The 16075-nt window shown below is 37.4% G+C and overlaps 1 protein-coding gene across 1 annotated transcript in view; it reads right to left on the minus strand.

The window, feature by feature from the left end:
• Positions 1–396: 396 nt before the first annotated feature.
• Positions 397–16075, minus strand: part of LOC128890285 (uncharacterized) — a 124543-nt gene continuing 108864 nt past the window's right edge. Inside the window, exons 4-6 of the mRNA XM_054148631.1 lie at positions 5593–5708; positions 4268–4601; positions 397–3462 (exon numbers count right to left, since the gene is read on the minus strand). Coding sequence (XP_054004606.1) covers positions 3262–3462; positions 4268–4601; positions 5593–5708 — 651 coding nt within the window. The 3' untranslated portion in view covers positions 397–3261. The remainder of the gene's footprint in view (positions 3463–4267; positions 4602–5592; positions 5709–16075) is intronic.

The raw sequence follows: 16075 nt of genomic DNA on the forward strand, positions 1-16075 counted from the left end.
TACTATATTCACGCTATGGATTCGATCGATTGTAGATAATCTGCATTGCACCTATATTGAACAAATTGCGCAATAAAGCGAATCAACTTCTTTCGAGATTAAAAGTTCTGCAAATTTTCTTTTGACATCGAAAGATAAGTTGAGATTTATTACGAAGATAAATTAAAATTGAAATTTTAAGTTATTACCTACAGATGTTTTGACAGTTTGGGATTCGTCATGTTGTTTCCAGTTTTCGTTTATAGATGTCGCTAAGGGTACTAAATAATAAAATTTAAATCAAGTTTAAATTCTACATCGAATTTTTATAAAAAATACGTGGTATAGTGTAATGATAAAGATTTAAAATTCCGTTTATTTTTTTTTTTTAAACATATAAGTTTTATTTGTTATAGTTCTGGATGAATAATTGTTGTCAATATATTCACTGACTATTACAAAACTTATATTTATAATAGTACATTTACAGTTAAAGAAAAAATGACCCGAAATTGACTGATATTATGCTTGTATCTTCTTTGTTGTAAAATTTGAACTCCTCGAATTAAATGTCTTTTCTTAACAGAAAAATCATTGGCAAGAACAATTTGGTAATTATAATTTTAGAATTTATTTCTTTTTGGATACAATGCGTTGTCATGAAACTGCACAGCGTTTAATTCGGGGAGTAGAAATGAACAGGCAACGTTTTATAACAATTGTATTCGTATCATTTATGTACAATGTTTACATGACGGTACAGAAAATAAATCTGCAAGCTCGATGCGTAATTACAATACACGAGTGTTATCAAGTTGAAGCCGTTTGTTAAAATGTTAATACGACAATTACAGTGATAAAAAAAATATATTTATTGTATAAGTTCCTAACAATTAAACATATGGCATAATTTACTATAGTACATTCATAAATATGTTAAGATGGAGAACTGGTAATAATAACTTCTTCGCGATTCACGCTATGGTTGTGTACAACTGACTACTGCAATCTCATTTATTTAAGTACATTATTATTGTATTGTTTTTAATCCTGAACGAACGGGTTATTGCTTACAATTTATACATTACATTAATACAACGCACACAAATGACGAAATAATTACGTTGACATTTCTGTACTTTTTGATATGTACAAAAGAACAAGTCAATTTTAAAGAACCGTAAAAACAGTGGGAGCTTTTTATTCGTAACGTATGCGTTAAATTAATGTAAGATTTCATAAAAGTTACTCTCGTATAAAAGTATCTACGCCCTCGCAAAATGAAATAAACTCAACGCACTCAGTGTAACTCATGTTTCGTGTTACACGCCAAGTCGTCATATCAATTTTTAACAGTTTGTCCTACCATATACTCAGATTTATCGATATTTGTCATGGCTTCTAGCTAATGCAACGCTTCACGCTCGTTACATTCTCTATCTGTCCTAGTCAGTGCTTTAAAAAAAAAAAAAAAAGAAACAAACGAACTAACATAGCAATAGGATTATAGATACTTAAAAATTTAGTTCATTAAATAAACTTAAGTAGCGTTCTTTAGCCCTCGTTATCGATACTATAACGAATCCTACGCAGATCTATGAAACATAACGTATTACGCTATAATTAATTATAAACTATAATAAACTACGTTTCTCTTACGGTATATTATAGATAGGCACAACTAACTATAATGTACAGATCGAAGTGTATAATAAGAACTGGCCGCGGGCGAAAACGGAAATCGTTGCCTAAGTATTAAATCCAAGCTTGATCGAGACGTACGTCCATTAATACAAAATAATAATACCAAATACATCTTTCTTTTAACCTCTTGAGGGATATTGACACATGATATGTGAATATTTGCATTCATGTTACAATTACTGTTATTTACGACCATAATATCTTTGAGAATTAAAAACTACACGATGTTAGAGTGAATCAGTATATATTCTACGTACTCTATTTTAAATAAAATAAAAAAATTACGAATTCGTATTGTGAGAAATTAAAAATTAAAAATTCCGTCCCACAAGAGGTTAATGCGCGTATACCCTGATGCTGATAACTAGACTGCAGATTTGTATGCATCTGTAGGCAATTTGAATGTATAAGAAAATACAAAATGCACGCAGTATGCAATAATACTAAAAAATATTGAAAGTAATGTTTATATTGTAATGTTTGCAGAGAAAAATAAATGGCTATTTAGGTCCAATTTTCGTAGCTACGTTTCGAACGATTTTATTTTGCATAAAGATCCGCAGCCTACTGATGACAATTTAGAGAAGAGCGTGTTTAAAAAATATGGTATTCGATTCCTCGAACGTTTCGAATTCTTCAGTCTGTCCGCATTTACCTAGAGAGATTCTACTGACTTCGTTGTACTATAGTCGGAGAAATACCAATTAGTCGACTCAAGACCACTGATTTTCATTCATATTACGTGACTATCTCGCTGCTTTATTTCTCAAGTTTACGAAAAATCAACAAGAAGTGATATCTGACACAGAGATGGGCAATATTGTTATTTAAATAAAAATTTCGAATAACGAATGAAAGATAGACAATTGTTCATCCATTGTTCCTTGAACAAAAATTCGAAAATGACTACTTTGATTTGCACGTAGAGAAATTTCAAATGAAATAAACGTCGTGTGTACCCTACGCGTTAATTTTATTCGTTACACATGATTCAAATAAAATTCTGCTCTTGAACCATGATTAAAAATGACAACAGTGGCCTCGAGCGACTAATTAAATTCCTTTTGACTACGGTAAATCTTTTTTCGCCGATTTAACGTTAATCTTAGTAAAAATAAACGGAGTACAGAACCTCCACTCTAAAATCTTACAGCTATCGCTTAACGTACTTTCAGAACTCTACGTTAATAATAAATACGATGATAAAACTACCGTAACGCACACGGTCGCGTCGACGATCTATTAGTACAAAGTATAGAAATTTTTAAAAAGGCACTTTCAGCGTTAACTAGCAATTCCTAGATGCCGCGATGCGAGGCAACATTTCAACCCCCCCGAGTTGAAAAGAGAACCCTTCCCATTGGTAACGTTTCCGTCTCGCATGATCCAACGATCGAATCCTTTCTTCCAGATACACGCTGTATCTGTCTAAGTCTCTGCATCACTTTCAGACGCTTTTTCGATTCGAATCGGATCATCGAGGTAGACGGATTGCAATCGTTGTTCGACGCAACATACTCTCGGTGGTATCACGAGTCTCGAGGTAGGATCCGCCCCGATTCCCTCGAACCACAGATCTCACGTTTCCGTGTTGAATAAGTCCTGGTCCCTCGTCTTGCACTTCTTGCACTTCTTCTTCTTCTTCGGTTTCGGCGTGACCTCGCAGCTGCAGCCGCTTCGTACCCTGATGTAGTCCAACGTCCACATCGATCCACCCTCCGTGTTACCAGTGAGCGTCAAGTGTTTCTTGTGGTGTCTTTTGTGTCCCTCGTTTCCACCCTGTTCAACAGATAGTTGTATTTATTTCATCTCATTTAGTGATAATGAAACGTACTATCTGTTATTATTTTTAGACAAACTCGTCGCTACTTAACCCTTTGAGTGCCAAGGAGCGAAATACACTCCTTCATACGCTTGCAAAAGTTAGTGTTTTAATGAAAGTGTTAGTAATTAAAGTTGTTGCAGTAGATAAAGATCAGTTATATAGTTGTTACACAGGGCGTAAGTATTTTATGAAAGTATAATTATGAATTACCCCTTTCGTATTACGACTTTTATGAAATTTTATAGGTACAGCGATCAAGTATAAGAGGAAATGTAAGTACTTATCAGCTGCGAGCTCGATATGCATTGTAAACGATAAAAAGGAATAATTTTGTTGGCTTTATCTGAATAAAAATTGAATTGATTCGTTCAATCAATTCGTGCATTTATGGCGTACAATAATATGGAAAACGTACAAAAAATATACATAATGTGCATTGAATACAATTCGTTAATTAATATAATAATTTAATATTTCGTTCTGCGTAAGTGCATATCCACAGATTATGTTTAGCATGTATGTATTTATCATATCAGCTCGCGTCATAAATCCATAAAGATCCTCGGCCTAATTTTTAATAAAAAAAACTTTTCAACGGAGAAGTAATTCGTCTGACTTCCAAACAAAATTGAATTTGATTCAGTTATTTCGCTTTCATATTCGCTTTTGTTCTCCTCTACACGTTTAGCTGACAAACGAGCGAAATAAACCTCAATAATAACTGTAAAAGCTTTCTAAAGCTCGCATTCGAGTTCGTACCTTCGATCCGGAATTTTCGATGATGGCGTAAGTGTACGAGAACTTCTGCACGCATTTCGACTGGTTGCTGAACTTCCGGTCGATGAACCTGCACGGCTTGTCGAGAACATCTTCCCTGCAGGAGTACTCAAAGAACCTCTGGGTGTTCTGGCCTTCCCGATAGAGCTGGACGTACATGTCGTCCATATTTCGACCGCCGACCGGTTCCACCATTTCCAATACCGTAGGGCAGCAATCGACTTGACGGCCGTTCTCGCCTCCTTCCTGTCGCAGAATCATGTTCATCTCCCGATATGTCATATGCTTGGTCGTATCAGCGTCGAAGGTCTGCGTCCTGGAAAGTCCGAGCCCCGTCGGAGAGAAAACGTTAAAATCTCTATAAACGGACGCGTCAGGATTCTTCAGATAAATCCGACGATCGTGGGTTGATCCAAAACTGACGCTCGGAGACTGGGAGTCCGCGATCGAGAGGTAAATTGAGTTGCGCGTTCGCGTCAAGTTAAGAAGGTGACAGGTGTCGTAGTAAAAACTGTCAAAACTGACAAAACTGTCCCACAACAATTGTTTTAGGATATATTGTATCATACGTTTAAGATACGTTTTATACATACATGTATTATGTGTCTTTATTTTATATTCAATTGCAGAAAAGTGACTGTGATGCAAGGTGAAATTTTAGTTTGAAATAGCATGACAATATCAGTGTATCGTTTGACCTCTGAAGAAGCTATCTGCAATGCTATCGAAATGTTGGGGTGTCTAAAAAAGCGAGTTACTTAACTGTTAATAATTACTAAATATTTTTGTCTAGCTAATAATGTTGGCCACCTCTGGTCATTAATTACTAAATATTTTCGTCTAGCTAATAATGTCGGTCATCTCGGTCGAAACGAGCCCTTACATTCCGTTCGTACCGGTAGCTCGGCAGCTCTCGTCTGAACACCGCGACAGAATGCGGTTTGCCGCAAAAGAACCGCTTGTAAAACGATATCATCGTCCAGTCCCGTATTCGCCGGTCATACGTTTCGCGCCAGTCATTAATAATAATTAAGACAGCTTGACAGAGGCCGATAAATAATGAGCCGTCTAACGCCGGGCGAGAATACGTAATGTAACGAGCTTGGGCGTTGATTGAAAATTGAAATTCACTTGGTCCGGAATATGTCACGCGCACGTCGATAAATCCGCGACGACGTGAAGGTTGAACGGGATCGAGGAATTTTGTTGATCGCGACGTCGATCGTTTGTCGCCGAGACGTTCACCGAAGCGTGGCGACGGGAAGGGAGTTGAATATCGCGTTTGTAAACACTGTGAAAACGCTTACCAGCGAGACATGCGTCCTTTCGAAGGATGTTCCCTGGGCTTGCGAGAGGAGAAGGATATAGTCTGGTTGTTGGCGGCAGCAAGCCGCGGGCACAGGACTGCGGTCAGCCAAACCACCTGCGAAGAAAAATGGAAAAATAGAAATTACACGTTATGCGAGAAATCCTTGTGTTAATAAACAAAAAGTTCATTGTTGGTTGATAATTTAATACAATGTCTAAATTCCCACTTTCAATTTGAATTTTCTATCGTATGGTAGATTCGATTTCTTCTAAATCTTCCTAAACGCTTAATAATTCTGTGAAATGTATAAAAAAAAAAAAAAAAAAAACAAATTTATCATCCGCATCATCTGTACCAGATATAAATGACATTTTACCTCGAATTATGAAGTAAATGAAAACATTGATACGTACGCCAATGGAAATTTAGCGACAGTGCAGAAAACCTGATTGTTACGCCAATGAATGTTGCTCACAGGAAAAACTACACTACACATCTGGGAATTTATGTAGGTTACAAGGACAATCTTTCATTCATGTTAATCGATCAATCAGGAAATTTTAAACTGTCGTAACTCATGGTGAAATTACATTTCAATTAACATTTATCATCAGTGTCAGGTATTTTTAAAAACTAATTCCGTTTATTTCCACAACGCGAAATATAATTATGGCCAAACACTAAAATCTATTTATAAATTTATTTAAGTAATTGATATCCGTAATACGTTATCAAAGAACAATCAAAACAAAATATATTGAATAATGATAATTCATTCTCAGTGGTCAATTCAAAAGGATTGCAATTGAGAATGCTATATAGTAAAAATTGAATGTAATTCACACGCAACAATGACATGTAAAGGCGAGTGCAATGTTAACTATCAAAATGACGATCGTTTACGAATGTTGGTTTTTAATTTACATAAAAATGTTGATTATTATTTAATTATTGATAATTCATAATGCCAACAACTGGTACATTGTCAACTAGTACTAGTGCTCCTATCTTAAACGTTATTAATACAATTTTCCAAGAACTATTGAAATCTTGCAATCATTAATTAATCTTCTCTTTCCTTTGTAACATGTTTCTTTTTAAATTTTCTTATAAAGCAGTCAAGCTTTATCAAACTACACCCTTAAAGACATTTTACGCTTAGGTTCGACTTCATGAGTAGTCAGAAAAAGAGTTAAACTTACAGTTTTCTTTAGGATCATTCTCCCGTAGGGTAAGATGACCACATTCTTTCAAGAGCCATAAGGAAGGGTTGAGATCGCCGCGTGAGAAAGTACGGGAGGTACAGGATCGGTATTAAGGTGCAATAAACCACTGTGTTAGTCACGCATCGTTCGACCACGAAGTGCGTTGCATACGAGCACGTGTATGCGTTTACGGAGGTGAAAACATTAATTCGGCTTATAATTTTTATGCAAAACAGGCCTCGCGGCGTTCGGCTCGCCTCGTATCACCTCACCCCTCTCTCCTTACTTCACCTTTTCTCCTGTAGGTACGCTTTCGATTTAATTGCAGAGTATACCTTGTCGCTAGAAATTAGAGGTCGGATAATGCGATACGTGCGCGTCGTTATCGGATATTTAACTCAATTTTCTTGACGTTTAGGAAAGGGGTGGGAGTTACGCCAGTTATAAGTGTTGTTTAACTTGAACATCTCATATCAATGTTATCTAATGATTATACGTATATTTCAAACGCAAGTGTTGAATGGAATTGTATGTGATGACAGGGTAAATGGAGTCTCGAAGATCATTTGAAGATAAGCAGATAGAGAATTAAGGGATAGAATTGAGGATTTGATATACCCTCTTGTCTATTACAGAAATTTGTCTAAATTAAATGATAGGCTCGATATTTCCAAATAAATTTTTCATTAATATTAATAACATGAATTTATTCAAGCCTATAATTTTTCGATTTTGTTGTTTTCGTTTAGAATAAATATAAAGGATGCATACTTCTTAACTATGAAAGCTCAATTTATATAATGCTCGAATTAAATAAGAACTGATATTTACTCAACGTGTTTCTATAATGTCTGTGGATATCTATGCATGTATGACAAGTGTAAACATACAGAAATATAGAAAACATACAAAATAAAATACACATTACAACATTTAAAACGCAAAACATAAATTAATTTAAGCTTTGGTTTTCCATTGGTGTACAAAAAAAAAATATGAATTGGCATAAGCATTCACAACGTAATGGTAAGAGATAAGGAACATTAAAACGGAATTCACATTAATCGAATACGTTTCCTCTATATCGAGTACCAAAATGCGAAATAAATGAACTCGGTCCTCCATTCGCTTTCCGGAGTATGCGGAAATGGTAGCAAATTAGAATTTCGTACAACGTCGCCTAGCCTTGTCGTCGGCTCTCGAGAGAAAAGACCACGGTTTCCGAAGATTTATAGAACAATAAAAGATGGTCGGCACTCGTGTAGCTTAATTAAGCCATCGTACGTCGGGGTGAGCGGTTAACTAACTGGCGCCTCCCGTACGAGGAACTCGCGCTGAGAAGGGGCTCTGCGTTCAGATTAAACGGATATTCACACACAGCGGACCACACACCGGGTTCTCGGATCCTTATCGGTTTTCTTGCCACATCGCCGAGCGGACCTCTCCACGCTGGCAACGCGATTTTAATCGAACTTGGTGCATGGACGCGCCATGCGTGGCATTATGACTAATTAACCCTTTTCTTGTACGTAGACCATATATGGAGCAAGGCACCCTTCCGTATGCACACGTGGTACACTGTACATCGTACACTCCCAATTATTAGTATTTAGATAAGTAAAGATTTGGAATTTATACGAACATTAAAATTATAATTATAATTTAATATAATTTTAATAATTAAATATTTTGAATAAAATCCTCTTAAATAAGAAGAACCTATTAATCTAAATAATCTACTATTAATATATATTATTTATGGGTTTTAGATTTAGTTTTTTAAGAGGTTACTCTTTTTTCTGGATGAAAAAATAGAATTCTTGTTGTTGTTGTTCTTATAGACATTTCGCAATAAATAAAATAATTTGTCGATAAAATCACATTTTCTACAATCTCCAGTTTTAAGTAAATGTCAATTAGTCGCTTCTTATTGGCTTAATTTTAACAATAACATCGACTTTAATTAATTGAGAACTTTATTGAGCACTGTTTCTCTACCGTTATAAACATAGTTTCATTTATCAAATCTTCACTACCAGTCGATCTAAAGTTCGGCATTGATTTTTCATTTAAAAAAGAATTCTCACTAAACATTTTTAAATGTTTAAATAAAGCTCGAAAGATGAACCATCCTCGTTAACGATATTTATTGTTAATTATTCGGCTGAAATACGCGAATAATCGCCATGAAGAATGTTTCGTGTGTCGAAGAGAACATTTCCAACTCCGCAGCAGCGAGAACTTGAAATACAGAACGAGCTCGTCGAAATTATGAGAAGCGACCAGTGGATTTATCGAACGATTTCCGACGCATTCGCGAATTTCGGAAACGTCGCGAGATTAATCGTCTGTAATATTTACAACCAGGATATAATATGCTTTTTATTTACTACATGTATACTCTGTATGGAAATGGTGACCTGTAGTTCACAACTTGGGTCGTCGTGCCCTTTTGTTTTCTTTTGTTCTTTAATACCACTCTCGTTAATTAACGATATTGCATCGAGTGAACACAAATGTGTTCTTCAAGTCGTTAAATTGGATCGTTATAACCTTTTGTTTTCTTTTCTTGCTTAATACCAGTCTTGTTAACGAATGATATTGCATCAAGTGAAAACTAATGGCTTCTTCAGGACGTTAAGTTGAACTTTATAGTTAGCAATGTCTGAGAGATTTGTAATCGAAGTGCAAACCTTTTGTACCTTTTGTTGCATCTCTTATTCATAAAACACATGGTCTCGTACCACTGATTCGGTATCACTGTGCGGGCGCGCACTTTCCTGTCCGAAGACCAAACATTTTGCGAGTTCGGTAGATCGTATTTCCTTAGCAAAGATCGAATCAGCGATGTACCTAAGGACGTGTTCACACGAGCAATGACGCGAAAATGATTTCGACGAGTGTTGGTTTTGTCGTCTTCAGCTAATGAGAGATTCTCAGGTGTAATTCTGACTTTTATTGACTTTATATTGTTTTCACTCTTTCGTCATGTGTTAGCGCAACTAAAAACATCCCCTTCTGTTACAATAGTCTGTCTCAACGCTCGTGTGAATCAGACCTAAGTCTTCCGCGACAGGGTCGGTGCCTTGGAGGCCAATTTCGTTGCCGAAAACACGCTAATTAGCGTTCCGAATCCGTTGCAGTCTTCCACTCGATAATAAAACGTCCACTCGGTTGGTATGCAAAGCGCATTTTCGAAAGTCAAAATTAGCGAATCATTCGTCGTGGGATGCATTTCGACAAACGCTTCTCGTGCGGTTTAAACGAAAACGCGCGCATCTTGATGTCAACACGTTGCTGACAAGCATACTCCTATTGTATGTATTTATAACGAAAAATTTATTAGGAACCTTCAAGTTTATCGTTTAATTTAAACACATTTCTTAAATAGTCGTAGAGGGTACGCCTGTCCCTGGGACTAATTGTATATTAATATAGAAAATCCTCATCTAAGCTGTAAACTCATACTAAATAATAATTAAAATGTTACATCTATTTTTGTACTAAAGTAAAAGGCTAAATTACAGTAAATACCCCACCATCCACACTAATACACGAATATTTTTAATTGTCATCATATTAGAAATATCACACTTCCTCCCGACCTACCCTCGAAACGATGCGGTTCCCTTTCCGAATAAATCCGAACGCAATATTGATTTTCAAACGATCCAAATGGCTTCCGCGATTACTATCGATATAACGAATAAAGATTTACAGAGGCGCGCGGACAGAGCATAAGGGCTCTGAAATAAAGTTACGGCACTCAGATTGGCAAACTCGTTCCAGCTATGCGCGCAACTCGCGACGCGTCGTTTCAACCACGAGAAAAATACGCTTCGATGGGACCATAAGTCACGGAATCCAAGTGGCAGCGTTTGCGTACGAAATGCAACGCGAGCATTCCGAAGGGATTTATCGGACGCGTACTTTCAAATTAACCCTGGAACACGGAGGTCCTCGTCGAAATTCGAGGTTCGATGCACCGTCGTAAAATTCTGATGTTTGCTCGTTATGCTCCGTTGCGTGGTTTTATTTCGGACGCGTTTACCGCGACTTCTGCGGTTTTCCGTTGCGCGGTAGTTTAATCTTTTAAGTGAGAGAGAATAACGTTATTCGTATGTTGTTATCGATTCGGAATATTCTAGTTTAGAGCTTCAGTTTTCAATTATTTTTCTGGACTTTTTAAAATGTTGAGAAATGCGATGAAATAATGTACGTTGTTTTTTTTTTTAAGATTCCCTTTATAATATAAATTCAAATAAATATTGTAGAATGCATAAATACAGATGTAGCTTTCATCTAACGGTATATAAAATATAAAGTAGCATATGTCAATAATTATGTTACCTAAATATTATACAAAATTGTTTCGTTTGAATTTTCCGATACTCATGAATGATATTATTCATGTTTTCTTCCACATTCAATACAATATATTTTTTAAACGAAAATCGTACAAAAATCATTCGTTGTTTCCTTTATCTTTCATATCCTTGTTACATCCTGCAAATAATTTCTTGACTCACTGTATGTGCTGTAACGCAGGGTGGACCGATACATTCGAAAAGGCGGCGCCCATATCGAGATTATCGCTTGTTTATGTCTGTCGGATCACACGTACATGCACACAAGTAGATGCATGTGGGATCCGTCTCTTTGTGTTCCAGTTTACCGGTCCAAAATCACGATCGACGACGTACGCGTGCAGTCGCTGGATTATCTCTCTCGACGCAAGTTTATGCGTTCCCTGGGTCTGTTTAGGGTGTATCGCTGGAAAAGGGTGTGTCGTTGTCGTATTTTCATGCCAGATTCACGCCCGGAGATTCAGGCAAAAGTGTGCGCTAGGGATGTTCGATCCTGAACCAGTTTCTAAAAACGCAACCTATTTGAGGCGATTATTTAAATCAAATTACTTTTCGTTTTCCATTATTCTATTGAATTCTACATGGCAAAGGAGGTATAAATATAATAATTACAACATTCTTAGTGTGACAACGTTCGATAGGAACAAGTTGCACTACTGGAACTTCAAGGTATTTGCCGCTTGTAGGAAATGCTCGTTTTCAATAGAACGCTCATTTTCAAATACAGGCTGTTATCTTGGTCATCAATCGCAACCATCGTCCGACTATTTGCAACATCTACTATCTATAAACTCACCGATCCATTGAATAAGTGGTTAATAAAGAGTACCTAATTAATTTGAATCTAATTTCTCATTCACTTTTCTCTTTATAATGTCATGAATATGTATGTACAGGGTGAGCCGCGTAAAGTGTTGCAAGCTATTTTCTCAGAAACTGTTAGCGATATCGACAAGTTTTTTTTTTTTTTTAGTATTACAGGTGATATTCCCTTTCATGTGACGTATAGGGTATTGGTGGCCTTCCAGGAGGGCAAATGGGCACAACGATCCATATTTTTAAATGGAATGCCATTAAAATTTGTCTCTCACCGTATGAGAGGAGGGTTAACATAAAAATGTATAAAGTACATCCGGCGTATACAGTGAGTAACGACAGAAATTATTTTTCCAGTCATATTTCAACCGATCAACTTCGTAGGATACGTCGCGCATTCCAGTAATTTTTATTTAGAATCGATCTTTTTTTTAACGATCGCCCGACATCCGCAATGTGCACTGGCCTCGGAAAAACTTGTCCGTAACACGTATCACAAACGCGATAGAATAATCGACCATCAATTTGCGTGTCCAGCCGCAATCTACCAATCGGAAGTTGAAGCGCACCACCGCATTTACGGTAGTATGAACAAGTTTTTCCAAAGGCAGTGTACGCCACACCGCGACATAACTCGAGATGATCTGCATTTAACGGGCCATTAACCCGGAGCAAGGTGGACAAGCCGACGCTGAGTTAACGTAATCCGATATTCGAGAGTAACGTGAGTCCTCGATAACGAGGTAATTGATCGTGAACTCGAGACACGGGTAACTTTATCATCGTTTTAAACCCTTCGTGTTCCGTCATATTTCGTATACTGTTTTTGAGCATGTCGGAGTGAATAATTTGTGGGTGATAGCGGTGCTCTAGCACGCATTCAAGTTACCAGAACTGTGTCCATATTTAGGAGTTTATTACCAGACCTGAACTCTTTGCTCTAAAATTTATGGAATATTTATGTTGTGAATGTTGAAATTTTTCAGTTTCGTGTTTCATTATTTGTTAAATATTAGTTTCGAGCACCTCGAAGTGAGCCAATGTGTGACATCTTAGGAGTAACAGCTCTTTCCGTTTTTCAAAAGGACGTCTTTCATAAAAATTGGAAACTACTCCAGCAAAGCATCCTAATTTTTCAAAATATCGAAGGAAACGTCGAAAAAGAGTTGGGCAAAGTATACCTAACCAAAACGCTCTCGGTTCGCTGTTATCCTCCAACCAATTGAGTCATTCAGCCCAAACAGACATACAATACCAAGATGGCTGCCGCCTACAAGCATTTGCTCGTCAATATCCTTGGCATTCTTTCTTGTGAACCAGGATTACAAATTTTCAGGTCAGAGAATGTAGCCGCGGAATGACGGATTGCTACGATTATCATACAATGTGATACGGTCAGGATAATGTAACGCTATACGGCAATATTTCCGTTTTTACTGCGGCCGTCGTGAACTGGAGGCGGTAGTTATGAGCGCGGGCATATACAGTGGACATTCTCTGCTACCATTGGTCGTGTTATTTTTTCACCGTACAGCGGTGTGCCGCGATTGGACAAACGCGCGGCAATAATTTATAGCTCTCCGCGAACCTCTGGTTTTCTCAGCGCTGAAACGGTGCCGTTATATAGCGAATAACTAGGCGCGTACAGCTCGGTGGTGTATCGTAACAAGCTTCTGGTATTGTAATAAGGTTGTTTGAATAACCGCGACCACGTTGCTACGACGAGAGGCTCTTTCGAAATGTGCATAAAAATTTCACGCAATTCTTATCGTTTCGCTTGCGTTTCACCGCGGGACGACGCGGGGCGTGAGAAAATTGTAACTCGCCTAATTGCCACCGCTACCAGGATACAAGCTTCGACGATGGATCGATCGATCTTCTCTACGGCCTCGTAACCGCTTTGATTTAGTAGCCATTATGTTTACGATACAAGCGAACAATCATTTTTTGCCCCGTTTTTATGGTACGCGTAAAGTTTGATTGAATTACGCGAGCTTGAGATTTCTTTCGAGTAGTAACTTGGAACTATGCTCGTTGCACAATTTTACGGCGACGGTTGTGTTGGACATGTAGCCTTACTTTTTTTTTACGTTTCTATATTTATGGATCGATTTTTAGATGTAGTATAAATTAATCCTTAAATCCGCCTAAATATCTTTCTAATTGATCATCTTTAGAAAGGACTTTGTAAATTGGCAACAAATGATTTTCACCATTTTTAGACAAAGCATCCACCGCTGTCCGCGGTGTATACTATTACAGCAAAGTTATATTCTCGGTCTTTGCTGGAACAAACATTATTAATAATTAATGAAGGTGGATATTTAACGTAGAGGTAGTAAAAGCGTATACACACAGGGAGATCCATTATCGTAAATGTCGTAGATAAACGCGTAAAACCAAATAGAATCGTATTACAAACCGGGAACAGTAGAATTTTAATTCTCAATAAATGTTGAACGCATGGTGATATAAGCGTCTTGTACTCGTTCGTGTTTGCGTTAACAAACTGATGCGATGCAAATGCAAACTCTTGAAAAAGATTATTAATTAAAAGTATCTTTTAAATATATTTATGCATTTGTACATATTCTTAAATATTCTTGTATATTTCCACTTGTTATGAATGCATAAATGCTGTCTAGTGATAAGGTATGGAGTATACGTAAATTTACGAAATTTCAAAAGTATGAGTGGATTACTTTGGCAGCAAAAAAATCATGATAAGTGCCTGGAAAGTGGCAAAAGTAAAAGAGTACTCCTCGACCGATAAGGCATGGGGCATTGAAAGATCCTCCAAAGTGAACGCTACCGAGTGGCTTTGCGGTATGTACGGGGCCTCTATGCGGCCTGTTTAGACAGCAAATGCTTCGTCGTCTGTTATGATTGACGTGTATAAATATTTGGTTAGTCACCTCTCTGTTTCGTACGCGCGGCGTGTGCGCGAGTAGATGGTGCGTATCCTTGCCGCGCCAGGCCCTGTGAGGCCCTCCAGTGTTCCAGCGAGGACCGCGTGAGACCGCAGGATACTTATCCTTCTCGCCGCGACAAATTAACGACGCGCTCCTTGCGCTACACGTGAGTCACGTGACGCGACCCTGCGCAGCTGGCGAGAGTTTTCAATTTGAAATGCTGTGGCGTGGTCAGAATCTCTTCAGAAACTGCATTCATCGACATCGTCATTAAATAGCAGTGATTCGATTAGAATGATATAGAATAAAGTTAAATCTATCGAAGGTATTTACAAAAATTCAACTATTGCTACCGTAACTTGTTCCAATAAATTATACACAATCTTATTTCTTAGAAGTTGGTGTTATCCTTTTTACTAAAAACTTTCGTGGAGGACATTTCGTTCGCACTAAAGAATTGTTCACGCCACTTCGAATGCCTTTAACTATGAAAAACAGACTCTCTTAAAAGATTTTGTTTAATAAATGAAATAAAAATGCAGTTAGAAGGATATTTTGTTAAAAAATCGCAAAATTTGTAGAAAGATGAGAAAGTAACAGCATGAATCGTTTGCAACTTGGTAATGTAACTTAAAACGTAAAATATTGTTTCTGTATTACTTATTAATAAAACGTAAGCAACTTTTGAAACAACCTAATATTTTAAACAATCATCTGTATTGAAAAACAGACACGATACTGCTTTAATCTAAATGCCAGCAGTGTGAATGTAAAATTCGATACAAAATGTTCCAGTAGAGGCCAACGTTCCATCCATTTCCGAATCCCTTCGTTTCGGGATGGCTTCTACCAAAAGTCCTTCGAAGGATAACGCGCCAAAGGCAAAGTCCACCCACGGCACACTAAATCACCGGAAGGCAGGAACAAAGCGAGCGCGAGTCACGCGAGGGGACCCACCCTCTTTTATATTCCCAACGACGATTCGTAATATATTATTTTTAAATTGTTTTAAATTACAGGCTCGATCGCTGCGATGCCTCCCGACGATAATAGCGTATAGAAGAGGCGCGTTCGGCAGTTTCGTTTACGAAACGAACGTGGGCTCCATCGATAGACGCGTGGACGGGTTACACCCAGAGATGTAAAGTTACTTTGTTTTGGATTAAAATATGTATTTAAAT

This window comes from Hylaeus anthracinus, unplaced genomic scaffold (assembly GCF_026225885.1).
Source record: "Hylaeus anthracinus isolate JK02 unplaced genomic scaffold, UHH_iyHylAnth1.0_haploid 12000, whole genome shotgun sequence".
Classification (NCBI taxonomy): domain Eukaryota; kingdom Metazoa; phylum Arthropoda; class Insecta; order Hymenoptera; family Colletidae; genus Hylaeus; species Hylaeus anthracinus.